At 41.2% G+C, this 23,821-nt stretch overlaps 3 protein-coding genes across 11 annotated transcripts in view; 2 read left to right on the top strand and 1 right to left on the bottom strand.

Annotated features, from left to right (window-relative positions):
* Positions 1-3,061, top strand: part of LOC128694450 (meiotic nuclear division protein 1 homolog) — a 32,069-nt gene extending 29,008 nt beyond the window's left edge. For all 9 annotated transcript variants that reach the window (XM_053784574.2, XM_053784577.2, XM_070097866.1 and 6 more), the window contains exon 6: positions 364-3,061. In XM_053784574.2, the coding sequence (XP_053640549.1) occupies positions 364-498 (135 nt within the window). In that variant the 3' untranslated portion in view covers positions 499-3,061. The remainder of the gene's footprint in view (positions 1-363) is intronic.
* Positions 1-6,553, bottom strand: part of LOC128694448 (uncharacterized) — a 41,140-nt gene extending 34,587 nt beyond the window's left edge. The window contains exon 1 of the mRNA XM_053784568.2: positions 6,505-6,553. Coding sequence (XP_053640543.2) covers positions 6,505-6,538 — 34 coding nt within the window. The 5' untranslated portion in view covers positions 6,539-6,553. The remainder of the gene's footprint in view (positions 1-6,504) is intronic.
* Positions 6,554-10,148: 3,595 nt separating this feature from the next.
* The window catches only part of LOC128694447 (5-phosphohydroxy-L-lysine phospho-lyase), a 97,466-nt gene continuing 83,793 nt past the window's right edge, over positions 10,149-23,821 (top strand). Inside the window, exon 1 of the mRNA XM_053784565.2 lies at positions 10,149-10,253. Coding sequence (XP_053640540.1) covers positions 10,246-10,253 — 8 coding nt within the window. The 5' untranslated portion in view covers positions 10,149-10,245. The remainder of the gene's footprint in view (positions 10,254-23,821) is intronic.

The raw sequence follows: 23,821 nt of genomic DNA, 5'->3' as shown, positions 1-23,821 counted from the left end.
TGAGACCAATGAGTATTTGTCCACCACTTTAATGTGAGTGGTGATTATTCATCTGAAAGGATGTGTGTGCTTAATTATTCACATTTACTGAAACATATATGATGGGACTTGGAGAAATCACTTAGCAGACTTGATGCTTGGAGGTGGGAAGAATTGAATGCTCTCTGAAGGAATGGTGAGGATGTTGCACATCAAAGGATCAGTTTTTAAGATGTCCTGAAACACTAGTAAAACAATTATAGAGCGTTTTCCAGGTGAATATTATTTTCAAAAATAGAACAATGTATGCCAAGGCTTTCTTTTTTTTTTTTTTAATTTTAAAATTTTAATAATTGATAGAAATAAAATAATTTTATTATCCAGGTTGCTCAAGTTGCTGCTAACCGCTGGACAGAAAACATCTTTTCAATAAAAAGCTGGTGCAAGAATAAATTTTTCATTGAAGAGGAAGTTCTGAACAAGCAGTTTAATATACCAGAAGAACTAGACTATATTTAACCCATTGACTGTCGCAACCCCCAATCCTGAGGTGTCTCCTGGTGTCACAAAATTTAAAAAAAAAAAAAAATGTTTTTCCTTATGAAATGATAGAGAATCTTTTCCCGATTGTAATGACACCAAAAAAACGAAATTTGATGGAAAACTGACGGAATTACGCTCTTGCGAAGTTAGCGACCTTGGCAATATTTACAAATCGGCGATTTTGCCCACTTTGAGCCCTATTTTCGGCTAATTCCTTTGTTTCAGTCGACCAAACTCATAGCTTTTTCTTTAGAACTTCATTTTTTCTATCGATTGAGTACAAGAAACTGCCCATTTACCAATTTCAACTACCTAATAACGTGGTCAGAAATTTGCAATTTGGCCAATTTCACGAAAATTAAAAAATATGACAATTTCAAAATAAGGTCCAGAATGAACAATGCAGACATTCCTGGCTCTAAAATAACATTTTCTTTGTTCATCAGTCATGTCTCCGGGCCCCTCTGATATTACTCTTGCTTTCTATTTTGAATTTTTATTCAAACAAAAAATAGAAAATTTACTATTATGCAGACTACTCCAATACTGTAATAATTGTATAAATAACATCAACCCATTCATGACTGCATATTAGAATGGCTAGTTGGACATTTATTGGGCAATGATGTCATTTGTTTACGTTTGAACATCGGCAAAAATCAAACATTTCCCCTAATTTGAGCTCCATTTCCAGTTTTTTTTTATAGTAAAATCAATCAAAATCATCTATTTTTCTAAAATATGTTTTCCATTCTATCAAATGAGACCAAGAAAACGAGAATACAACCATAAATACTATACGAAAATAAACCACAAAGTCGGCATTTTAATTAAAAAAAACGGTCGGAGTTTTTTTTTTCTCATTTTGCACTGCGTGTTCCAGGATTTTTTTTATGTGGTGCACACTGACCACACAGACCCATTCTCTCACATGTGAGCCTACCAGTTTTCTCCTTCTTGATTTGAAGCCGCTAGAATTTATGAGTATATATACGTCAAACACGGTACCTCGTAAGACGTATACACCTACCATCCGACTTATGACCAAGTTCGGTTCCGAGAAACCAGTCGTAAGTCGAAATGGTCGTAAGTCGAACTTTACTACTTAATATCAACAAAACATTTTTGTAATGACTTTATTTTGTTTTATTTTGGTATTTCATGTTTTACTTTACTTTTTATGTTGTTAGTATTGTATTTTATACTGTAAGGTTTAGAATAAACACTGTGTACAACACAAATAGTTGTTTATTTCCCAGAAATTTGGCATAAAAAACACGGTCGTAAGTCGAGTGGTCGTAAGTCGAGTGGTCATAAGTCGAGCAGGTCGTAAGTCGGATGGTAGGTGTATATATGGCCGTGACAGTCAAAGGGTTAAATACAGTATACATAGCTCTTACTTAATTACTGTATTTGGTCATATCTGCAAATTTCAATACTTTCAATATATGGAAACTATTTGATATGCAGTTAGGTTTTGATTACTTGTGCAAATTTTGATTTAGTGCAAAATTAATGCTAGGTTTTCCCCATACTCTTCAAATCATGAGCAAAAATTACACATAATTCAAATAATGTGACCACTCCGCAGGATTCATCATTTCCACTAATCAAGACCTCGCTGTATACTGTACTAATACATTATTTTAAATGAAAGTTGAGCTTTTCTTCTGGTCTGTTCTACATTCAGTGTACACAGTATACAGTAATTCTCTGTTATTCAGAATTCTTGCATTCAGAATTTTCCAATATTATTCTGAAAATTATATGTACAATATAGAATTATGTGTATCTCTGAAATTCATATTTCAGATGATAGCAAAAATCCATAATTTTAATTTAGAAAATACATAGCTAATTTGAGTGCATGTCAATCAATAACATTCCTTCAAGTGTTCTCATATTGAGAGATCCAAGATAAGGTCACAACATTTGCTTACCTAGGTGTGGAAAGGTCATGGGTGTGGCATTGCTGCCAGTAAATCAATAATCCTGATATCTCCTAATATCTTCATATGTTTTCTCACAGTTACTTAATAGTTCATTACTGTACTGATAAACCCTCATTGGCTGGTTAGTGACATTCATAATGAATTTTATATAAAAGGTTTGTAAAAGTCATTCATTCCATTTAAAAAGCATTAAATAATTGGTTTGAACATGTCACCTGGCAAGGAAACAGGTTGATAAATAAATCAGGGAACAGGTCGGATTTGAACCCTTGGCAAGTGAGTCCTAAAACTCACAGGTCAGTGCGTTAACCACTTGGCCATTCCACGATTTGTTTGCAATCGTGTTATTATGATTTCGTGAGTCAGAGATAGGTAGAGTTATATTTTTTATTTATGTAAATCTTGTATCATTATCACGTGCAGCTGACTACTGTCTTTAGGTTTGAAATAGACTGCTCTATATAATGGCTTCCATCATACTTTTTTGTACATTGACACTAAGTAAAATAATAAGAAAGATATATTTTGTATGTTAATTATTTTATATTTTTGTATATAGATATTTAGTAAAATAAAGAGAAAAGATTTTTTGTTTTTTTCCTCGTCAAACTGTGCTGTTTTCTTTTAATGAATTTAACTATTGCTGGATTAAGGCTGGATACATCAGAGATGTCATGTTGGAAAGCAGTGTGTAATGTGAATGATGTGCCAAGAATTTAGAGCATAGAAATCAGAGGACATAAGACTGAGGAGCTGAGAAGGGACTTTTGAGGTGGTTTGGACATTCTGAGAGAATGGAGCAAATTAAGTTTGACCTAGACCCTAGAGAGTATGTAGATCTGGGGTGGAAGGACAGAGTGATATGGTCATCTCAGGAAGCAATGAAGGGAGGGGATAAAGGTGGTTTGGAGAATGAGGGACTTAGATATCAAAAAGTACCTTTTTGCCTTGACTGGTTAGTGGAGTTTAATTAAGATAGTATTTATGAAGGAATTCAGTATCACCCAAAGAATAAAACACATTCACCAACATTCACTCAATTGCTGTGTTTCCAGAAATGTGCTGACATCACACTCAGAGTAACCCTGCAATTGCAACATACTCACCTCTCCTTTAGGGTATAGGCACTACCCTTCCCACCTCCAGGACTCAAGTCTGGCTAACCAAACAACTGGACCTTTCTAAATTTGAATCTATCCAACTTGAAAGCATTACTGAGTTCTTTCTCGGTTACATATCCTCTACTATATTTTTTTTTTTATACTTGTCTTCTGTTTATGTTCCCACCTCATCCTGTGTATCTAGAGAGAATGCATATCTAGGCCTCTAAATCAATCTTCATGGGAAAAATTCCTTATATGGTAGGTTAAGTTGGGATGTTTACATGTGCATGGATGTATTATTATTATTATTATTATTATTATTATTATTATTATTATTATTATTTTTATTTATTTTTTTTTTCCAACAAACTGGCCGTATCCCACCAAGGCAGGGTGGCCCAAAACTAAAAACGAAAGTTTCTCTTTTTAAATTTAGTAATTTGTACAGGAGAAGGGGTTACTAGCCCCTTGCTCCCGGCATTTTAGTTGCCTCTTACAACACGCATGGCTTACGAAGGAAGAATTCTGTTCCACTTCCCCATGGAGATAAGAGGAAATAAACAAGAACAAGAATTAGAAAGAAAATAGAAGAAAACCCAGAGGGGTGTGTATATATATGCTTGTACATGTATGTGTAGTGTGACCTAAGTGTAAGAAGAAGTAGCAAGATGTACCTGAAATCTTGCATATTTATGAGACAAAAAAGACATCAGCAATCCTACCATCATGTAAAACAAATACAGGCTTTCGTTTTATACTCACTTGGCAGGAGGGTAGTACCTCCCAGGGTGGTTGCTATCTTCCAACCTACTACCTACATATTATTATTGTTGTTATTATTATTATTATTACTATTATTATTATTATTAACACATTGGCTGCTTCCCACCAAAGCAGGGTGGCCTGCAAAAGAAGAACTTGGATATAGTTCCAATGATATGAAAGAGATGATTGTGAATGTTTAGAGTGACAAGAAGAATGTCTTGGCTATTAAATGAAACAAAACTAAAGGGAATAGGGGAGTTTCAGTGGGGAGAAATAAATGGGATTAGGCCAGGAGTATCTGAGAGTTAGAGCTAAGGAAGGACTAGCAGCAATGTTGAAGGATCATTTCTTTCTTTCAACACACCGGCCGTATCCTACCGAGGTGGGGTGGCCCAAAAGGAAAAACGAAAGTTTCTCCTTTTACATTTAGTAATATATACAGGAGAAGAGGTTACTAGCCCCTTGCTCCCGGCATTTTAGTTGCCTCCTACAACACGCATGGCTTACGGAGGAAGAATTCTGTTCCACTTCCCCATGGAGGTAAGAGAAAATAAAGAACAAGAACTAGTAAGAAAATATTAGAAAACCCAGAGGGGTGTGTATATATATGCTTGTACATGTATGTGTAGTGTGACCTAAGTGTAAGTAGAAGTAGCAAGACATACCTGAAATCTTGCATATTTATGAGACAGAAAAAAAGGACACCAGCAATCCTACCATCATGTAAAACAATTACAGGCTTCTGTTTTACACTCACTTGGCAGGACGGTAGTACCTCCCTGGGCAGTTGCTGTCTACCAACCTACTACCTAGGGAAGGATCATTTATGGCACAAAAAGAAGGTACGTAATATAAATGTATAAATTCAAGGATTGTGTTGAGTAACATAAAGGTTCAGTGCAAAAAGTGGATTATACTAAGAGTTTATACATCTGCAGAAGAGAGAAGTGCAGAGGAGAGAGATTTTGGCAGATGTTAAGCGAGTGTTTCGGGAGTTTAGAACCAAGTGTACAGAGTAATAGTGGTAAGGGACCTAAATGTTGAAGTAGGAGAAACTGTTGTAGAGGGCGTGATAGGTAAGTTTGGGATGTCAGGGGTAAATGATAATGGGAGCCTTTGATTGAACTTTGTATAGAAAGAGGTTTGGTAATGGGTAATGCACATTTTAAGAAAAAGTGGATAAATAAGTATAGGAGATATGATACAGGGCATAATGACAATAGTTTGTTGGATTATGTATTAGTGGATAAAAGGATGATGGGCAGACTTCAGGAAGTGCGTGTTTATAGAGGGACAACAAATACGGTGGACCCCCGGTTAATGAACTTTTTTCATTCCAGTAGTATGTTCAGGTGCCAGTACTGACCGAATTTTTTCCCATAAGGAATATTGTGAAGTAGATTAGTCCATTTCAGACCCCCAAACATACATGTACAAACGCACTTACATAAATACACTTACATAATTGGTCGCATTTGGAGGTGATCGTTAAGCGGGGGTCCACTGTACATCAGATCATTATTTAGTTCTGGCAACAGTAAGAACAAGAGGTAGACAGGGCAGAAGAAAAATCTCATCAATGAGTAAGAGAGAGGTGACAGTTTATAAATCAAGGGAGGAGGAAGTTAGGGTAAGATATAAGCAACTATTTGGAAAAAGATGAGCTAGTGAGAGTATAGGTAATGAGGTTGAAGAGGTGTGGGGTAGATTTAAAAATGCAGTGTTAGAATGTGCAGCAGAAGTTTGTGGACATAGGAGGGTGGGTGCAGGAGGGAAGAGGTGTGATTGGTGGAATGATGAGGTAAAGGGAATGGTAAGGGAGAAAAAGATAGCATATGAGAAATTTTACAAGGCAGAAGCGAATAAAGATTATAATATGCAGCAGCAGCTTTACTCATGAAATCGTAATGACAGTCTGGAGTTTCACAACACACTTGCCACGAGTTCAATCCCCACCCATACTGTGGCTCAGCTTGTTGGGTCCCCCACCTGACTAACCATGTGCAAAATGTTGTGTAAAGGTTTACACTCAGATCAATCCAAGAACTTCGAAGACGTTATAAGGAGAGACAAAAGCGATTAAAAGGGTTAAAACCCACAACCCTGAAAGGTTATGATGTATACAGTGCTCAGAGCAATGAATAAGGCTGAGAAGGACTTACTTTTCACACTGAAGGTAGTGAAGGTGAATGCCATACACAGCTTCTAGAGTACATATGATACGTTTCAAAAGGGAGTGTAACTTTGGCAAGAGACTGGGAGAATATATTGTGAGTACCAGTCCAGGTATGTCTTTTGGCGTCAGTACTAGGTCTTGACCACCAGTACTAGGTCTTGACCACCAGTACTAGGTCTTGACCACCAGTATTAGGTCTTGACCCCCAGTACTAGGTCTTGACCAATAGTACTAAGTCTTGACCACCAGTACTAGGTCTTGACCACTAGTACTAAGTCTTGACCACCAGTACTAGGTCTTGACCACCAGTACTAGGTCTTGACCACCAGTACTAGGTCTTGACCCCCAGTACTAGGTCTTGACCCCCAGTACTAGGTCTTGACCAATAGTACTAAGTCTTGACCACCAGTACTAGGTCTTGACCACCAGTACTAGGTCTTGACCACTAGTACTAAGTCTTGACCACCAGTACTAGGTTTTGACCACCAGTACTAGGTCTTGACCACTAGTACTAAGTCTTGACCACCAGTACTAGGTCTTGACCACTAGTACTAAGTCTTGACCACCAGTACTAGGTCTTGACTACCAGTACTAGGTCTTGACCACAAGTACTAGGTCTTGACCACCAGTACTAGGTCTTGATCACCAGTACTAGGTCTTGACCACTAGTACTAAGTCTTGACCACTAGTACTAAGTTTTGACCACCAGTACTAGGTCTTGACCACCAGTACTAGGTCTTGACCACCAGTACTAGGTCTTGACCACCAGTACTAGGTCTTGACCACTAGTACTAGGTCTTGACCAGTACTAGGTCTTGACCACCAGTACTAGGTCTTGACCACTAGTACTAGGTCTTGACCACCAGTACTAGGTCTTGACCACCAGTACTAGGTCTTGACCACCAGTACTAGGTTTTGACTACCAGTACTAGGTCTTGACCACTAGTACTAAGTCTTGACCACCAGTACTAGGTCTTGACCACTAGTACTAAGTCTTGACCACCAGTACTAGGTCTTGACTACCAGTACTAGGTCTTGACCACAAGTACTAAGTCTTGACCACTAGTACTAAGTCTTGACCACTAGTACTAAGTTTTGACCACCAGTACTAGGTCTTGACCACCAGTACTAGGTCTTGACCACCAGTACTAGGTCTTGACCACCAGTACTAGGTCTTGACCACCAGTACTAGGTCTTGACCACTAGTACTAGGTCTTGACCACCAGTACTAGGTCTTGACCACCAGTACTAGGTCTTGACCACCAGTACTAGGTCTTGACCACCAGTACTAGGTCTTGACCACCAGTACTAGGTCTTGACCACTAGTACTAGGTCTTGACCACCAGTACTAGGTCTTGACCACCAGTACTAGGTCTTGACCACCAGTACTAGGTCTTGACCACCAGTACTAGGTCTTGACCACCAGTACTAGGTCTTTACCCCCAGTACTAGGTCTTGACCACCAGTACTAGGTCTTGACCACCAGTACTAAGTCTTGACCACCAGTACTAGGTCTTGACCACCAGTACTAGGTCTTGACCACCAGTACTAAGTCTTGACCACCAGTACTAAGTCTTGACCACCAGTACTAGGTCTTGACCACCAGTACTAGGTCTTGACCACCAGTACTAAGTCTTGACCACCAGTACTAGGTCTTGACAACCAGTACTAAGTCTTGACCACCAGTACTAAGTCTTGACCACCAGTACTAGGTCTTGACCACCAGTACTAAGTCTTGACCACCAGTACTAAGTCTTGACCACCAGTACTAGGTCTTGACCACCAGTACTAAGTCTTGACCACCAGTACTAAGTCTTGATCACCAGTACTAGGTCTTGACCACCAGTACTAAGTCTTGACCACCAGTACTAAGTCTTGACCACCACTATTAAGTCTTGACCACCAGTACTAGGTCTTGACCACCAGTACTAGGTCTTGACTACCAGTACTAAGTCTTGACCACCAGTACTAGGTCTTGACCACCAGTACTAGGTCTTGATCAGCCATGTACTAACGACTCTGGACCAAACACCTAGCTCACTAGGCACCAGAGTTGTGTGTGGCCTGACTTGGTGTTGACAATACTGCCTGTTTTCTCCCAAATTTATCTCAAAGTTGGTAGATTGCAGCATCCTCTAGCGTCAGATAAAGAGTGGGTATGTGTGTAATACGAAAGAGGAGAGTGGTTGATTCAGTGAGTTATGAATAGTGATGAATCGATGCTGCAGTAATTAACTCATGGCCCGAGTGAAGGTAATGACTCTCGTAATATATTGTAATTGAGTCAGTGCTGGATTCAGACTAATACTTTTAAGGTTCAAATGTGGCAAGTTGTATGAACCTTGTGTGTTTAGTGATTAGTTTTGATTATAATAATAATCAACTCCTGCAACCAGTTTAAACTGTAGTAAATATTATTATTATTTCTTCCTTTCCTCCTCTTCCTTCCTTTCATTCCTTCCTCCCTTCCCCGCGTTTCGGTCCCAGACTAGTGCCATTCTGGCAGTGGACACTAATCACTTAAGTGGTGTGATAACCACTTGATGGCTCGGGCCAGTGATATAGAGCTCTGCTCTAAGCTTCAAGTGGCTTCTTCCGCTTCTCTCCCAGTTGAGTTAGTCCTTTGCTCCTCACAACAGTACTACTACTGGCGTGTCTAGCTCATGTGATAAGATTTTGTTGGGATTTTAAACCCAGGAGGGTTAGCCACCCAAGGTAACCCAAGAAAGTCAGTGCGTCATCGAGGACTGTCTTATGTCCATTGTAGTCCTCAATTTTGCTCCCCAGGATGTCACCCACACGTCTACTAGCACTAAGTTTCGCCACACAGTGGCGAAACTTAGTCCGATGCAGAGAAAAATGGTTGAAGATCGTAAGGAGTTTGAGGTAGTCAGTCCCTCAACCTGGAGTCGATGTAACCAGTCCACCAGTCTTGATAAGATTGATGGACTGATTGCATCGATAAGAATGAGAGACTGGTCACATCGACTCCAGAGTGAGGGACTGATTACCATAAACTCCTTCTGATCTTCAGCCATTCTCTTCTGTACTAGACTGATGAAGTCACTGTGTGGCGAAACGTTTCCACAATAAAGATACCCAGGTGTTGCACATGTGTCTAATTTATCAACTTACCGGTTCTCTGAACCATTTATCTCCAACTCCTTTATGTACCATCGTAATACAAAACTGTTTCCAGCCAGCAGTAGCAGCCTGGTTGATCAGACCCTGATCCACCACGAGAGCTGGTTTCAGACCGGGCCGCGGGGGCGTTGACCCCCGAAACCCTCTCCAGGTATACCCCAGGCAACATCGCCTGTGTTCTGACCCTCAAACACGTGACCCGAGGATTTGGACCTGCCCTTCCTTGCATCGAACCTGATTACTTTCTCCCTAAGTACCTGATTACCTCCTCCCTAGGTACTGTATAACCCTTATGGGCTCAGGGTTCACCATAAATGTAATAATAGTGGTAGCTGGTATATCAGAAGTGCTGAGGAAGGTGTCTTAGTGGAGGAAGCTGTGTGCTGAGGCAGTTCTTGGTCAGCTGATGACCGTCTTAGTGACCTGGGACTAGCTAGCCGGCTTCACCTGCCTCCAACACACTAAGACATTTTTTGTTTACTTTGAACAGTATAGACTGAGAAGCTGATCAATGAAGACACAGGTGCTGCAGGCTTCTTAAGTCGAATACAGAGGTGATTTTTACACTGGAGAGGATGGAAGAATGAACAGGTAATTTTATGGTTGTCAGTCCCTTAGTCATGATGGGTGTTCAATCCTCTAGTCATGATATAAGGTGTTCAATCCCTTAGTCATGATATAAGGTGTTCAACCCCTTAGTCATGATAGGTGTTTACTTCCTTAGTCATGATACAGTCAATGATATTTAGAAAACAATCATTCTTATGCAGAACGTTCATATTTTGTTAACGGTAATGTATATATATATATATATATATATATATATATATATATATATATATATATATATATATATATATATATATATATATATATATATATATATATATTATTACAGAATACTGAGAAGTATTTATTGACATAGTCGCTGGCTGCCAGGTGACTATCTCACATGCACTTACTGTTGTGTGAGATATAGTTACGAGGTTGTAGTTACCTAACCACTGTACGGGTGGGGATTGAACTCGCGGCGAGTGACTTTGTAAATAATCCAAGTCGGACCGAAACGTCGTGGCAAAGAACTTTCTCCTATGTGCGGGTTATTTGTGTGTTCCAGTCACGGTATTGTGGCATTTTGCTCCTCCCTAGTTAGGTAACTGGCACGGAGTTCTTCATGGCAAGTTTTAAAATCATATCAGGAATCCACTTCCTATTCGAGGTGTTGACAATGGTTTTGGTTTTATTTACGGCAGATTCCATGTTTTTTTTTATCTTGTGTGTCTCCAATTTTGTGTAATATTGCGGATTTGGCCCAATTTAACCTGTTTGTGTGTGTAATATGTTGTTGTAAGGCAGAGTTGTGATGTTTGTATCTTGCAGAGCTTCTCTTGTTGCACACTCACAGGTGCAAGTTGACTCGCTCTCTTCCTTATATTGACTAAGTCGCAGTCTTGACCAGGAATGTGATATTTGTCTGGCTTCTCAATACTTGTTGCGCTTTATGCTTTTGAGACATAGTTGTTTATAAAATGAGAGGAAAATTGTGGTAGTAAAATGTTTATCGTGCCCTTGTCATATGGCTGCCCCCGCCATAGGAGTGAAAACGGTACTTCACTTTACACGAATGCTCACTGTGCCTTTGTCATAAGGCTCTAAACGGTACTTCACTTGACGCGAATGCTCACTGTGCCTTTGTCATAGGGCTGTAAACGGTATTTCACTTGACACGAATGCTCACTGTGCCTTTGTCATAGGGCTGTAAACGGTATTTCACTTGACACGAATGCTCACTGTGCCTTTGTCATAGGGCTCTAAACGGTACTTCACTTGACGCGAATGCTCACTGTGCCTTTGTCATAGGGCTGTAAACGGTATTTCACTTGACACGAATGCTCACTGTGCCTTTGTCATAGGGCTGTAAACGGTATTTCACTTGACACGAATGCTCACTGTGCCTTTGTCATAGGGCTCTAAACGGTACTTCACTTGACGCGAATGCTCACTGTGCCTTTGTCATAGGGCTCTAAACGGTACTTCACTTGACACGAATGCTCACTGTGCCTTTGTCATAGGGCTGTAAACGGCACTTCACTTGACACGAATGCTCACTGTGCCTTTGTCATAGGGCTGTAAACGGTATTTCACTTGACACGAATGCTCACTGTGCCTTTGTCATAGGGCTCTAAACGGTACTTCACTTGACACGAATGCTCACTGTGCCTTTGTCATAGGGCTGTAAACGGTATTTCACTTGACACGAATGCTCACTGTGCCTTTGTCATAGGGCTGTAAACGGCACTTCACTTGACACGAATGCTCACTGTGCCTTTGTCATAGGGCTGTAAACGGCACTTCACTTGACACGAATGCTCACTGTGCCTTTGTCATGGGGCTGTAAACGGCACTTCACTTGACACGAATGCTCACTGTGCCTTTGTCATGGGACTGTAAACGGCACTTCACTTGACACGAATGCTCACTGTGCCTTTGTCATGGGACTGTAAACGGCACTTCACTTGACACGAATGCTCACTGTGCCTTTGTCATGGGGCTGTAAACGGCACTTCGCTTGACACGAATGCTCACTGTGCCTTTGTCATAGGGCTGTAAACGGTATTTCACTTGATACGAATGCTCACTGTGCCTTTGTCATAGGGCTGTAAACGGTATTTCACTTGACACGAATGCTCACTGTGCCTTTGTCATAGGGCTGTAAACGGTATTTCACTTGACACGAATGCTCACTGTGCCTTTGTCATGGGGCTGTAAACGGCACTTCGCTTGACACGAATGCTCACTGTGCCTTTGTCATAGGGCTGTAAACGGTATTTCACTTGATACGAATGCTCACTGTGCCTTTGTCATAGGGCTGTAAACGGTATTTCACTTGACACGAATGCTCACTGTGCCTTTGTCATAGGGCTGTAAACGGTATTTCACTTGACACGAATGCTCACTGTGCCTTTGTCATAGGGCTGTAAACGGCACTTCACTTGACACGAATGCTCACTGTGCCTTTGCCATAGGGCACAGTGAGCATTCGGGTCACCACATGGAGAAGACCCGGGTCAAGACCCGTCCTACCTGGACATGAACATCTAAGTCGCTGTGAAAATGTATTACTAATTTCTGTGTGGTTGTCCTTTGGCGGTAGATGAAGTTGTTCAGTGATAGATTTTAGCTGGTGTTAGTCAGCACGAAGTAGTCAGGGTATCTCAGCTTCCTTAACTGTTTTTATTCGGTGGAAACTTGGGTGAAATGCTTGAGTTGCAAATTCGCAATTATCTTAGGAATAGACGGGACTCAGTGCATTGCTTTACTTATTTAGAGTGATTGTAAAATAATGGACATATTATTGTTTGGGTGTACTTGCCTATTTGTGGTTGCAGGGGTTGAGTTACAGTGTGTTGGAGAGAGGGCTGTCTATGAGCAGTGGAATTAATCTGTTAATTTACTTTAATAATCAGTACATACAAGAGAAGTAACTGTTATTAACTTCTCATTCCACTTTAAATTTCATTGAAGGAATTAACTGACTTAATATATAACACAATAAGTGTTAGGGGCCCAAGACTGTTCAACTGCCTCCCACCATACGTCAGGGGTATTACCAATAGACCCCTGGCTGTCTTCAAGCAGGCACTGGACAAGCACCTCAAGTCAGTACCTGACCAACCGGACTGTGGTTCGTACGTTGGATTACATGCGGCCAACAGTAACAGCCTGGTTGATCAGGCCCTGATCCATCACGAGGCCTGGTCACAGACCGGGCCGCGGAGGCGGTGACCCCCGGAACTCTCTCCAGGTATCGAAACAAATTTGATAAAAGTTCATAACTTTTTTGCCGCAGTGAAAATATCGTCCACCTGTCTGTACCAGGCCATTCCTGTGGGTCTGGTGCATCATAGTAATTTAACTTCGTAAAAAACCCAGGTAAGAGCTAGTGAAAGTGGTCTCCTCCCCCCCCCACACACACTTCTCTGCCTGAAGACCCCTCATGGAAGGTTCCTTGATGTTGGTGAGGGGCTCTTGATTTAGGGAATTGAATCTGTGCTCCAGTTCCCCGAATTAAGCCTGAATGCCTTCCACATCCCCCCCTGGGCGCTGTATAATCCTACGGGTTTAGCGCTTCCCCCTTGATTATAATAATAATCTGCCTGAACAGACCATCGACGAAAAAAGAATATTAGTGGCAAGAGAGACCGCGAGACCAACTTGTTTTGCAGCTGAGCTGACACATTGAACAGGATTCTAATATTAATACAAGGAGCAACCTGCTAAACAATGACTCCACGTATAGTCTTCAAATCAAATCATTTATGTCTTTGTACAGTACAATGTGTAGGTTATATGTAATTAAATATTGTCAGGCACAAAATCGCTGGAATGCATGAGTATTTCGGCCAGTAATTAATAAGTTTATTTAGATACAGGAATACACAAGAACATAAAGAAGGAGCACTGCAGCAGGCCTACTGATCCATGCGAAGCAGGTCCATGTTATAAGAAATATCATAGTTTAACACACATGTATATTACTCAGGATGCTCCCCCCTCCCCCTCCAAAAAAAAGTAAGTGACTTATTTCCATTTTCTCGTTCTTCAATGGTCTTATTTTGTTGGTGAGGCCCTGCTAATGGTCTGCATTGTTGTTGTGGCTCTGCTAATGGTCTGCATTGTTGTTGTGGCCCTGCTAATGGTCTGCATTGTTGTTGTGGCTCTGCTAATGGTCTGCATTGTTGTTGTGGCTCTGCTAATGGTCTGCATTGTTGTTGTGGCCCTGCTAATGGTCTGCATTGTTGTTGTGGCTCTGCTAATGGTCTGCATTGTTGTTGTGGCTCTGCTAATGGTCTGCATTGTTGTTGTGGCTCTGCTAATGGTCTGCATTGTTGTTGTGGCTCTGCTAATGGTCTGCATTGTTGTTGTGGCCCTGCTAATGGTCTGCATTGTTGTTGTGGCCCTGCTAATGGTCTGCATTGTTGTTGTGGCTCTGCTAATGGTCTGCATTGTTGTTGTGGCCCTGCTAATGGTCTGCATTGTTGTTGTGGCCCTGCTAATGGTCTGCATTGTTGTTGTGGCTCTGCTAATGGTCTGCATTGTTGTTGTGGCCCTGCTAATGGTCTGCATTGTTGTTGTGGCCCTGCTAATGGTCTGCATTGTTGTTGTGGCCCTGCTAATGGTCTGCATTGTTGTTGTGGCTCTGCTAATGGTCTGCATTGTTGTTGTGGCCCTGCTAATGGTCTGCATTGTTGTTGTGGCTCTGCTAATGGTCTGCATTGTTGTTGTGGCTCTGCTAATGGTCTGCATTGTTGTTGTGGCTCTGCTAATGGTCTGCATTGTTGTTGTGGCTCTGCTAATGGTCTGCATTGTTGTTGTGGCCCTGCTAATGGTCTGCATTGTTGTTGTGGCCCTGCTAATGGTCTGCATTGTTGTTGTGGCTCTGCTAATGGTCTGCATTGTTGTTGTGGCTCTGCTAATGGTCTGCATTGTTGTTGTGGCTCTGCTAATGGTCTGCATTGTTGTTGTGGCCCTACTAATGGTCTGCATTGTTGGTGAGGTCCTACTAATGGTCTACATTATTGGTGAGGTCCTTCTAATGGTCTACACTGTTTGCAAGGTCCTGCTAATGGTCTGTATACGACTCAGGAAAACAACCACTTAAATAGTGAGAGTAATTTACTTGAAGAAGAGCGTGTGACGACGCTGTGCTGGAGATAGTCTGGCCAGAAACACGCAGGAAAGTTAGAAAATAATCCCGCAGTAAGTGTATATAGAAGTGTGTAAGACTTTACCAGGTGTGAATGACTGAGGTAAACTAACAGGTGTCTAGTGGAAACCTTAAAGTTTCCATCATCACATATCTTGAGCAACTAGTTTAAAGTAATTATTATAATAATAATAATAGTTATTATTATTATTATTATTATTATTATTATTATTATTATTATTATTAATTATTATTTTGGTGAAATAAATTTCAAGCATTTTCGTGTTGTCTCTCACATTCTCCAGGAAGACAATAATAATAATAATAATAATAATAATAATAATAATAATAATAATAATAATAATAATAATAATAATTATAGTACCTACAAGTTAATGGATAAGACACATGTGCAACACCTGGATGTTTTGTGTACGAAATGGTATATAATACCGACAAGATGAGAGTAAGACACATGTGCAACATCTGGGTATCTTTATTGTAGACGTTTCGCCATCCAGTGGCTTTATCAATACAAATTCTAGGACATAACATGAAGACAGTAGAACTATGTACAGAAGATGAGGTAATCAGTCCCTCAACCTAGGAGTAGGTGCGAACAGCACTTCAGAATCTCCACGACTATGGTGCTGTTCGCACCTACTCCTAGGTTGAGGGACTGATTACCTCATCTTCTGTACATAGTTCTACTGTCTTCATGTTATGTCCTAGAATTTGTATTGATAAAGCCACTGGATGGCGAAACGTCTACAATAAAGATACCCAGATGTTGCACATGTGTCTTACTCTCACCTGGATGTTTTAATGAAACGTGTCGCCTACACGGCAGGCTTGTTTAGTCTACTGCATGTGAATATAACACTGGAGACAGAACTAGTAGATGTGAGACCAGTCTTGAGGGACTGATCACCTTAGTCTTCTACTGTCTCCAGTCACTTGCATTCACCTGAAGAAGACTGCTACGTGGGCAGGTGTTACACGTGTGTCTACTCAGCAACAGCGTCAAAAAAAAGAATGATTATTGCATTTAGATTTTGATATTGCAAGACGTGTATATATATATATATATATATATATATATATATATATATATATATATATATATATATATATATATATATATATATATATATATATATATATTTATACTCACCTAATTGTAGTTGCAGGGGTCGAGACTCAGCTCCTGGCCCCGCCTCTTCACTGAACGCTACTAGGTCCTCTCTCTCCCTGCTCCCTGAGCTTTATCATACCTCGTCTTAAAGCTATGTATGGCTCCTGCCTCCACTACATCACTCGCCAGACTGTTCCACTTCCTGACCACTCTATGACTGAAGAAATACTGCCTAACAACACTGTGACTCGTCTGAGTCTTCAACTTCCAAGAGTGACCCCTCGTTTCTGTGTCCCCTATCTGGAACATCTTGTCTCTGTCCACCTTGTCTATTCCATGTAGTATTTTGTATGTCGTTATCATGTCTCCCCTAACCCTCCTGTCCTCCAGTGTCTTCAGGCCGATTTCCCTTAACCTTTCTTCGTAGGACATTCCCCTTAGCTCTGGAACTAACTTGTCGCAAGCCTTTGCACTTTCTCTAATTTCTTAACGTGCTTGACCCGGTGCGGGTTCCAAACTGGTGCTGCATACTCCAGTATGGGCCTGACGTACCCGGTGTACAGTGTCTTGAAAGATTCCTTATTTAGGTATCGGAATGCTAATCTCAGGTTTGCCAGGTGCCCATATGCCTCAGCAGTTATCTGGTTGATGTGTGTTTCTGGAGACATGCTCGGTGTTATACTCACCCCAAGATCTTTCTCCTTGAGTGAGGTTTGCAGTCTTTGGCTACCTAGCCTATACTCTGCCTGCGGTTTTCTTTGCCCTTCTCCGGTCTTCATGACTTTGCATTTAGCAGGGTTGAATTCAAGAAGCCAGTTGCTGGACCAGGTGTCCAGCCTGTCCAGGTCTCTTTGAAGTCCTGCCTGATCCTCATCTGATTTAATTCTCCTCATTAACTTCACATCATCTGCGAACAGGGACACCTCTCAGTCTATCCCCTCCACCATGTCACTCACACACACACACACACGTGTGTGTGTGTGTGTGTGAAGGTTCCTTGAGGCTGGAGAAAGCAGCTTCTAGGTAGTTATCTGATCAATTTACCTTGTCAGGTGGTTGCTATGTCGTCATTACTGCTGTTGTCGTGGTTGTTGTAGTTGTTGTTGTAGTAGTATCGGTTCGTTGTTGTTCTTGTCGTTGGTTTTTGTCGTTCTCGTCTTTGTTGTTATTGTGGTTCTGGTTGTGGTCGTGATTGTTGTTGTGGTTCTTATTTTTGTGGTTATGGTTATTGTTGTGGTTATTTCTTGTTGCTGCTGCTGCTTCTTGTGTACCACATCATGTTCTTTATACAAGTCACACATTCGCGTTCTCGTTAACGGATAATTTCTATAATTACTTTCATTACATAGAGGACAGTGTCTAGGTACTTTCCACTCAGCACTCTGACACTTCCCTCCCCACGACCTTATTCTCACACACATTTGTCCAGCCCCTCAGCTGGAGGACCTTTTTCTCACACACATTTGTTCAGCCCCTCAGCTAAAGAACCTTTTTCTCACATTTGTCCAGCCCCTCAGCTGAAGGACCTTTTCCTCACACACATTCGTCCAACTTCTCAGCTGAATACTTTTTTCTCACACACATTTGTCCAGCCCCTCAGCTGAAGGACCTTTTCCTCACACACATTTGTCCAGCCCCTCAGCTGAAGGACCTTTTCCTCACGCATTCGTCCAACTTCTCAGCTGAAAAAACCATACCACGGGCGGGATTTGAACCCGCGGTCAGAGAGTCTCAAAACTCCAGACCGTCGCGTTAGTCACTGGACCAGCTAGCCACAATAAGATTCGTCCAACTAGGTATATTTCTACACCATAGGAAGGGTTCAAATCCTCAAATCCCTTTTCCTCACACACATTCGTCCAACTTCTCAGCTGAAGGACCTTTTTCTCACACACATTTGTCCAGCCCCTCAGCTGGAGGACATTTTTCTCACACATTTGTCCATCCCCTGAGCTGGAGGACGTGAAATTAACGTACCTATATATCCCCAGCTCGCGGACGACACGAGCGAACCTCTATTACGACTCTGTATTGACAAGTCCCTAGATGTTTTAGTGTGAAAATGCTACACACATACGTGCAAGTATGACCTCTAGGTTAATGAGCCTTAAATTAACTGCTCCCAGCTTAAGGGAGTTGCATGTTGCAGTGTGTTGCACATATTATGACCAAGTGCAGATTAGTAATCTACTCTCTTATACCACTCCATATGTGTAGTTGGTACCTTATACCGCTCCATATGTGTAGGTGGTACCTTATGCCACTCCATATGTGTAGTTGGTACCTTATACCGCTCCATATGTGTAGGTGGTACCTTATGCCACTCCATATGTGTAGGTGGTACCTTATACCACTCCATATGTGTAGGTGGTACCTTATACCACTCCATATGTGCAGGTGGTACCTTATACCACTCCATATGTGTAGGTGGTACCTTATACCACTCCATATGTGCAGGTGGTACCTTATACCACTCCATATGTGTAGGTGGTACCTTATACCGCTCCATATGTGTAGGTGGTACCTTATACCACTCCATATGTGCAGGTGGTACCTTATACCACTCCATATGCGTAGGTGGTAACCTTATACCACTCCATATGTGTAGGTGGTACCTTATACCGCTCCATGTGTAGGTGGTACCTTATACCACTCAATATGTGTAGATGGTACCTTATACCACTCAATATGTGTAGGTGGTACCTTATACCACTCCATATGTGTAGGTGGTACCTTACACCATTCAATATGTGTAGGTGGTACCTTATACCACTCCATATGTGCAGGTGGTACCTTATACCACTCCATATGTGTAGGTGGTACCTTATACCACTCCATATGTGTAGGTGGTACCTTATACCACTCCATATGTGTAGGTGGTACCTTATACCACTCAATATGTGTAGGTGGTACCTTATACCACTCCATATGTGCAGGTGGTACCTTATACCACTCAATATGTGTAGGTGGTACCTTATACCACTCCATATGTGTAGGTGGTACTGTGTGCAGTATTATGGGTATGCAGACGTGTGTGCATATTAAATACTCAAATAGTCATCTATATACATATACATAGTTACACATATGTAACTATCATAACAGAGCATCAGCTCACCGATCCTTTGATACGTCAAATTTCTGTTAAAAAATCAACTAGGAATATTATGTATTTTTAATTATATAATGACTCTGCATTATCTACCATTGTATATGTATGGAAGAAATCACAATAAAATGCGTGATTGCAAATAATACCACAAAAAATAGGAAATAAAACCTGAGCGCTTTCATGTGCTTACGCTTACATCTTTAGAGGAATAGTGAGATGTATTATATTGTCCAAATTTCTCTTTCACACTTAGTTATGAAGAGAGACAACAGGAAAACCTCGAGTCGCGACAGGATTGGTTCACACAAAGTGGCTGTTGGAGTTTAATCCTGATAAATGGAAGGTCATGCAACTTAAAGAGGGGTGAGGGAAGGTCAGATAAGGTGTATAAAAGTTGAGAGGGGAAGAGAACAAGAGAAAGACCTGGGAGTAAGTATTACAATGAAAAACAGGGGTGGTCCTGGCACCAGCAGGAACACAATACAACAACAAAACAAGGAAAATATAGAGTTCTTGACATGAACCTGGCATCATGCGAGAATTTTCTCAGAATGTGTGCGTGTTTTGTATCACAATATAAATGTTGACATTTGAAGAGATACTGTGTAGACAGACGTGGGGAAAAAGATGAGAAGCATGAGTAAAATGACGTGAGGGGTGAGAGACGTGAGAGGATAGACATGTGAAGATAGACGTGTGGAGAGAGAGGTGAGGATAGACGTGTGGATAGAGACGTGAGGATAGACGTGTGGAGAGAGACGTGAGGATAGACGTGTGGAGAGACGTGAGGATAGACGTGTGGATAGAGACGTGAGGATAGACGTGTGGAGAGAGACGTGAGATGGACGTATGGAGAGAGACGTGAGGAGATGGATGTGTGGAGAGAGACATGAGGGGAGAGACGTGTGGAGAGAGAGAGATAGGTGAAGAGAGAGAGAGCTGCTGTGACGTACGCTGCCACAGCTGTCAGGTGCAGCAGCTGATCTACACTGACAGCTGTCAGTAAACATCAGCGCCATGTTGACGGTCAAGTATGATTCATGGCCAGACTTTTGTGACCATTCTGAAATTTTTACGTTTATGTCTGAGGCCAGACACACTTAGGCACAAGTTTTTGACATTTAACAATAATAATAATAATAATAATAATAATAATAATAATAATAATAATAATAATAATAATAATAATAATAATAATATCTACAAGTACATGTACAAGGTATACAGACATAACAGACATCACTGACATACTACAATATAAAAAGCTCCTTCTTACGCTGAACATTTCTGGCAACTGAGGTCAATTTTGTCTCAGAATTAGATTGTCAAATACACTTGCTTTTATTACGAGTTAATCCCTGGCTTCCCACTGTATGGCCCTTGTAGGTTTAGCGCTTTTTTATTATAATAATAGTCCCTGGCTTCCACTCTACCATCATCACGCAAGCCTATGTCAGCGGGAATCCAAAAATTGTTCGATTGGTAATGCACTCATCCCACACACTGAGAACCGGGGCTCGATCCCCGGTACGGGTGGAAACATTAGGAAGTGTTTCCTTAAGGCACCTGCTGTCCCTCTTCGCCTATCAATAAATAGGTACCTGGGTGTTGGTCGACTGGTGAGGGTGGCATCCTGGGGGACAAGATTAAAGGACCACAGATCGTGCTCGATGACTCACTGGCATTATTAGATTATCCTGGGTGGCTAATCCTTCGGGTTAAAAACCTAACCACAATCTTATCTTGCCTATCTTATCTTAAGACTTACACCAGTCTACAAAGCTTGTATCGGTGACTTGTAGTTTCTTACAGTGCATTATGAATGTGTCAAATGCGTTTTGTAAGTCAAGGGTCACCATACCTATCAAAGAACTTAGTGATATTTAAGTTCTCAGCTAACTCATCAAATTGATTGAAGAAGTATCGGTTGAGTAAGATCTTCTGGAACTTGATTGGTAACTATGTAGGATGTTTAATATAATTAAGATACTGGACCATTTGGAAATAAACTGCTTTCTCTAGCATTGTAGACATCACGCTGAGTATACAACAGGTTTGTAATTGCTGACATTTGGCCTGATGTTGTTCTTGAAGATGGGAGTAACTTTGACCTTGGAAATAAATGGTATCAAATACCGACACAGTGGAAATATAAACACATATGCAGTATAATGTGATCCTTTATTGACAACGTTTCACCCACACAGTGGGCTTTTTCTAGTCACACACAGATCTACCTGGGGTGGAAGGTACGGGAGTATTTATAGTCAGGTTCAGAATGTTGAGGTCAGGTGGAGAATGCTGCATCTGATGATCTACCGGGTGGAGTTATAGAGTCTTGGGTAGCTTGGCAGGGGTATTGGACAAGTTGTAAGTAGACCTTCTGCAGTGTTCTATGTTCTTATGTGGGATAGCGATGAAGAAGTTTCTTGGCGAGTGGTTCAGCTATGTTATAGAAGCCGTTGTTCTGGTTGAAATTGTTGGTTATAGAGATAAGCGATGATTCCAGGATTCTTCGGTATTGAGTGTTGTCTTCTGTGGTGATAAGTCTTGAGTTTCTGTAGTTAATTAAATGGTTGTGAGAATTGCGATGTTGTACACAGGCATTCCTTGTATCGTCAGTCCTGCTTGCATATTGGTGTTCTGAAATACGTGTTTGGAGGTCTCTTGATGTTTCGCCCACTGTGTGGGTGAAACGTTGTCAATAAAGGATCACATTATACTGCATGTGTTTATATTTCAACTTTGACCTTAACACACCGCCACACTGAGAAACGATATAGTGATACTGGCAAGATGCGAGACAATTTTCTCTTTAATAAAGGTCCTGAGCTGTGCATAAGTGTGTTATTTCAGATTCCGTCACGGTACTGCTGATGGATAAATTAATGTGAAGTGTGGACACTGGTGGCTGGGAGGCGCCAGCTTTTAGGAATGTGGCTGGAATGTTATCTGGTCTGGTGCTTGTAGTTAGGTTTAACTTAGTTCTTCCAACTCAGAGTCATAAGATACGCCTAATAGATGGAAACTATGTGGGGTGATGCTTTTAGTATTGTAGTAAGTTGTAAAATGATTGTAGTCTGTGTTGAAGTTATATGATGCACCTGGTAGCTTAGTGGATAATGTTGATACAACACTTGTGTAGAGTGAATAGAAACAACTTGCTACTCTAGTGGTTTCGTGGCATACCTAGTTATCAATATTACTTGCTATGTTAGATCTATGTACTGGTTTATAGCTATACCCTAGAATACAAGAATACTCCTAGCTACCTAGGAGTATTCTTGTATTCTTCGACTTTGGAAGAACATACCTTGTCTCTGCTCCTTGTATAAGGCCTTTTACATTTTTATTCCTTACCTTATAAGATTCGTTTAGCGCTGCAACATCCTGCCTCTTTTCCCTAAACCTTTTCAGCAAGTGACCTTTAAGTTTCATATTGGCCGTAAAATCCAGGGTACCTAACAGCTCCTGGTTGTCAGTTGCTGCTGGCTATCAGCAACCATGAAGCACAGTGTCAGTGGTTCTCACAGCTGACTACTTGGCGTAGTAATACTGTTTGTTCGAATCGTAGTCCATAAAGGATCGCATCATTTTTATGCATTTGTGTTAGATGGATTCGTAGATGGAATGATGGTAGGAAGGAAACAACTGTCGACTGTTATGGAGGCGTTGTATTTTGTAAGCACGGAAGAGCTAAGCCTGCCCATCTATTTTTCCACTCAGTGATGCTTGGCAGTGAGCAGACCTTAGCAGCGCCGTGTACTCTAGCTACTGACCTCTATATTCACCAGCACTGCTGTTGCTATCCACGCTTGTTCGTCTGCTACATTGCTCCTGCCTTTACCCTTGACTCCTCACAGCACTGGTGTTGCTGTACGTGTACTTACCTAGTTGTGGTTGCAGGGGTCGATTCACAGCTCCTGGCCTCGCCTCTTCACTGGCCACTACTCGGTCACTCTTCCCGCTCCATGAGCTTTATCATACCTCTTCTTAAAGCTATGTATGGATCCTGCCTTCACTACATTACTTCCCAGACTATTCCACTTCCTGACAACTCTGTGACTGAAGAAATACTTCCTAACATCCCTGTGGTTCATCTGAGTTTTCAACTTCCAACTGTGACCCCTGTGTTCGTGTGTACTTGCCTTAATGATCAATCAATTAATCAAATTTATTCTCTATAACGATTACAATGTGGGTTT

This window comes from Cherax quadricarinatus, chromosome 60, assembly GCF_038502225.1.
Source record: "Cherax quadricarinatus isolate ZL_2023a chromosome 60, ASM3850222v1, whole genome shotgun sequence".
Lineage (NCBI taxonomy): Eukaryota > Metazoa > Arthropoda > Malacostraca > Decapoda > Parastacidae > Cherax > Cherax quadricarinatus.
The sequence above is the reverse complement of the archived record's forward strand: the minus strand, read 5'-3'. Positions and strand labels throughout refer to the sequence as shown.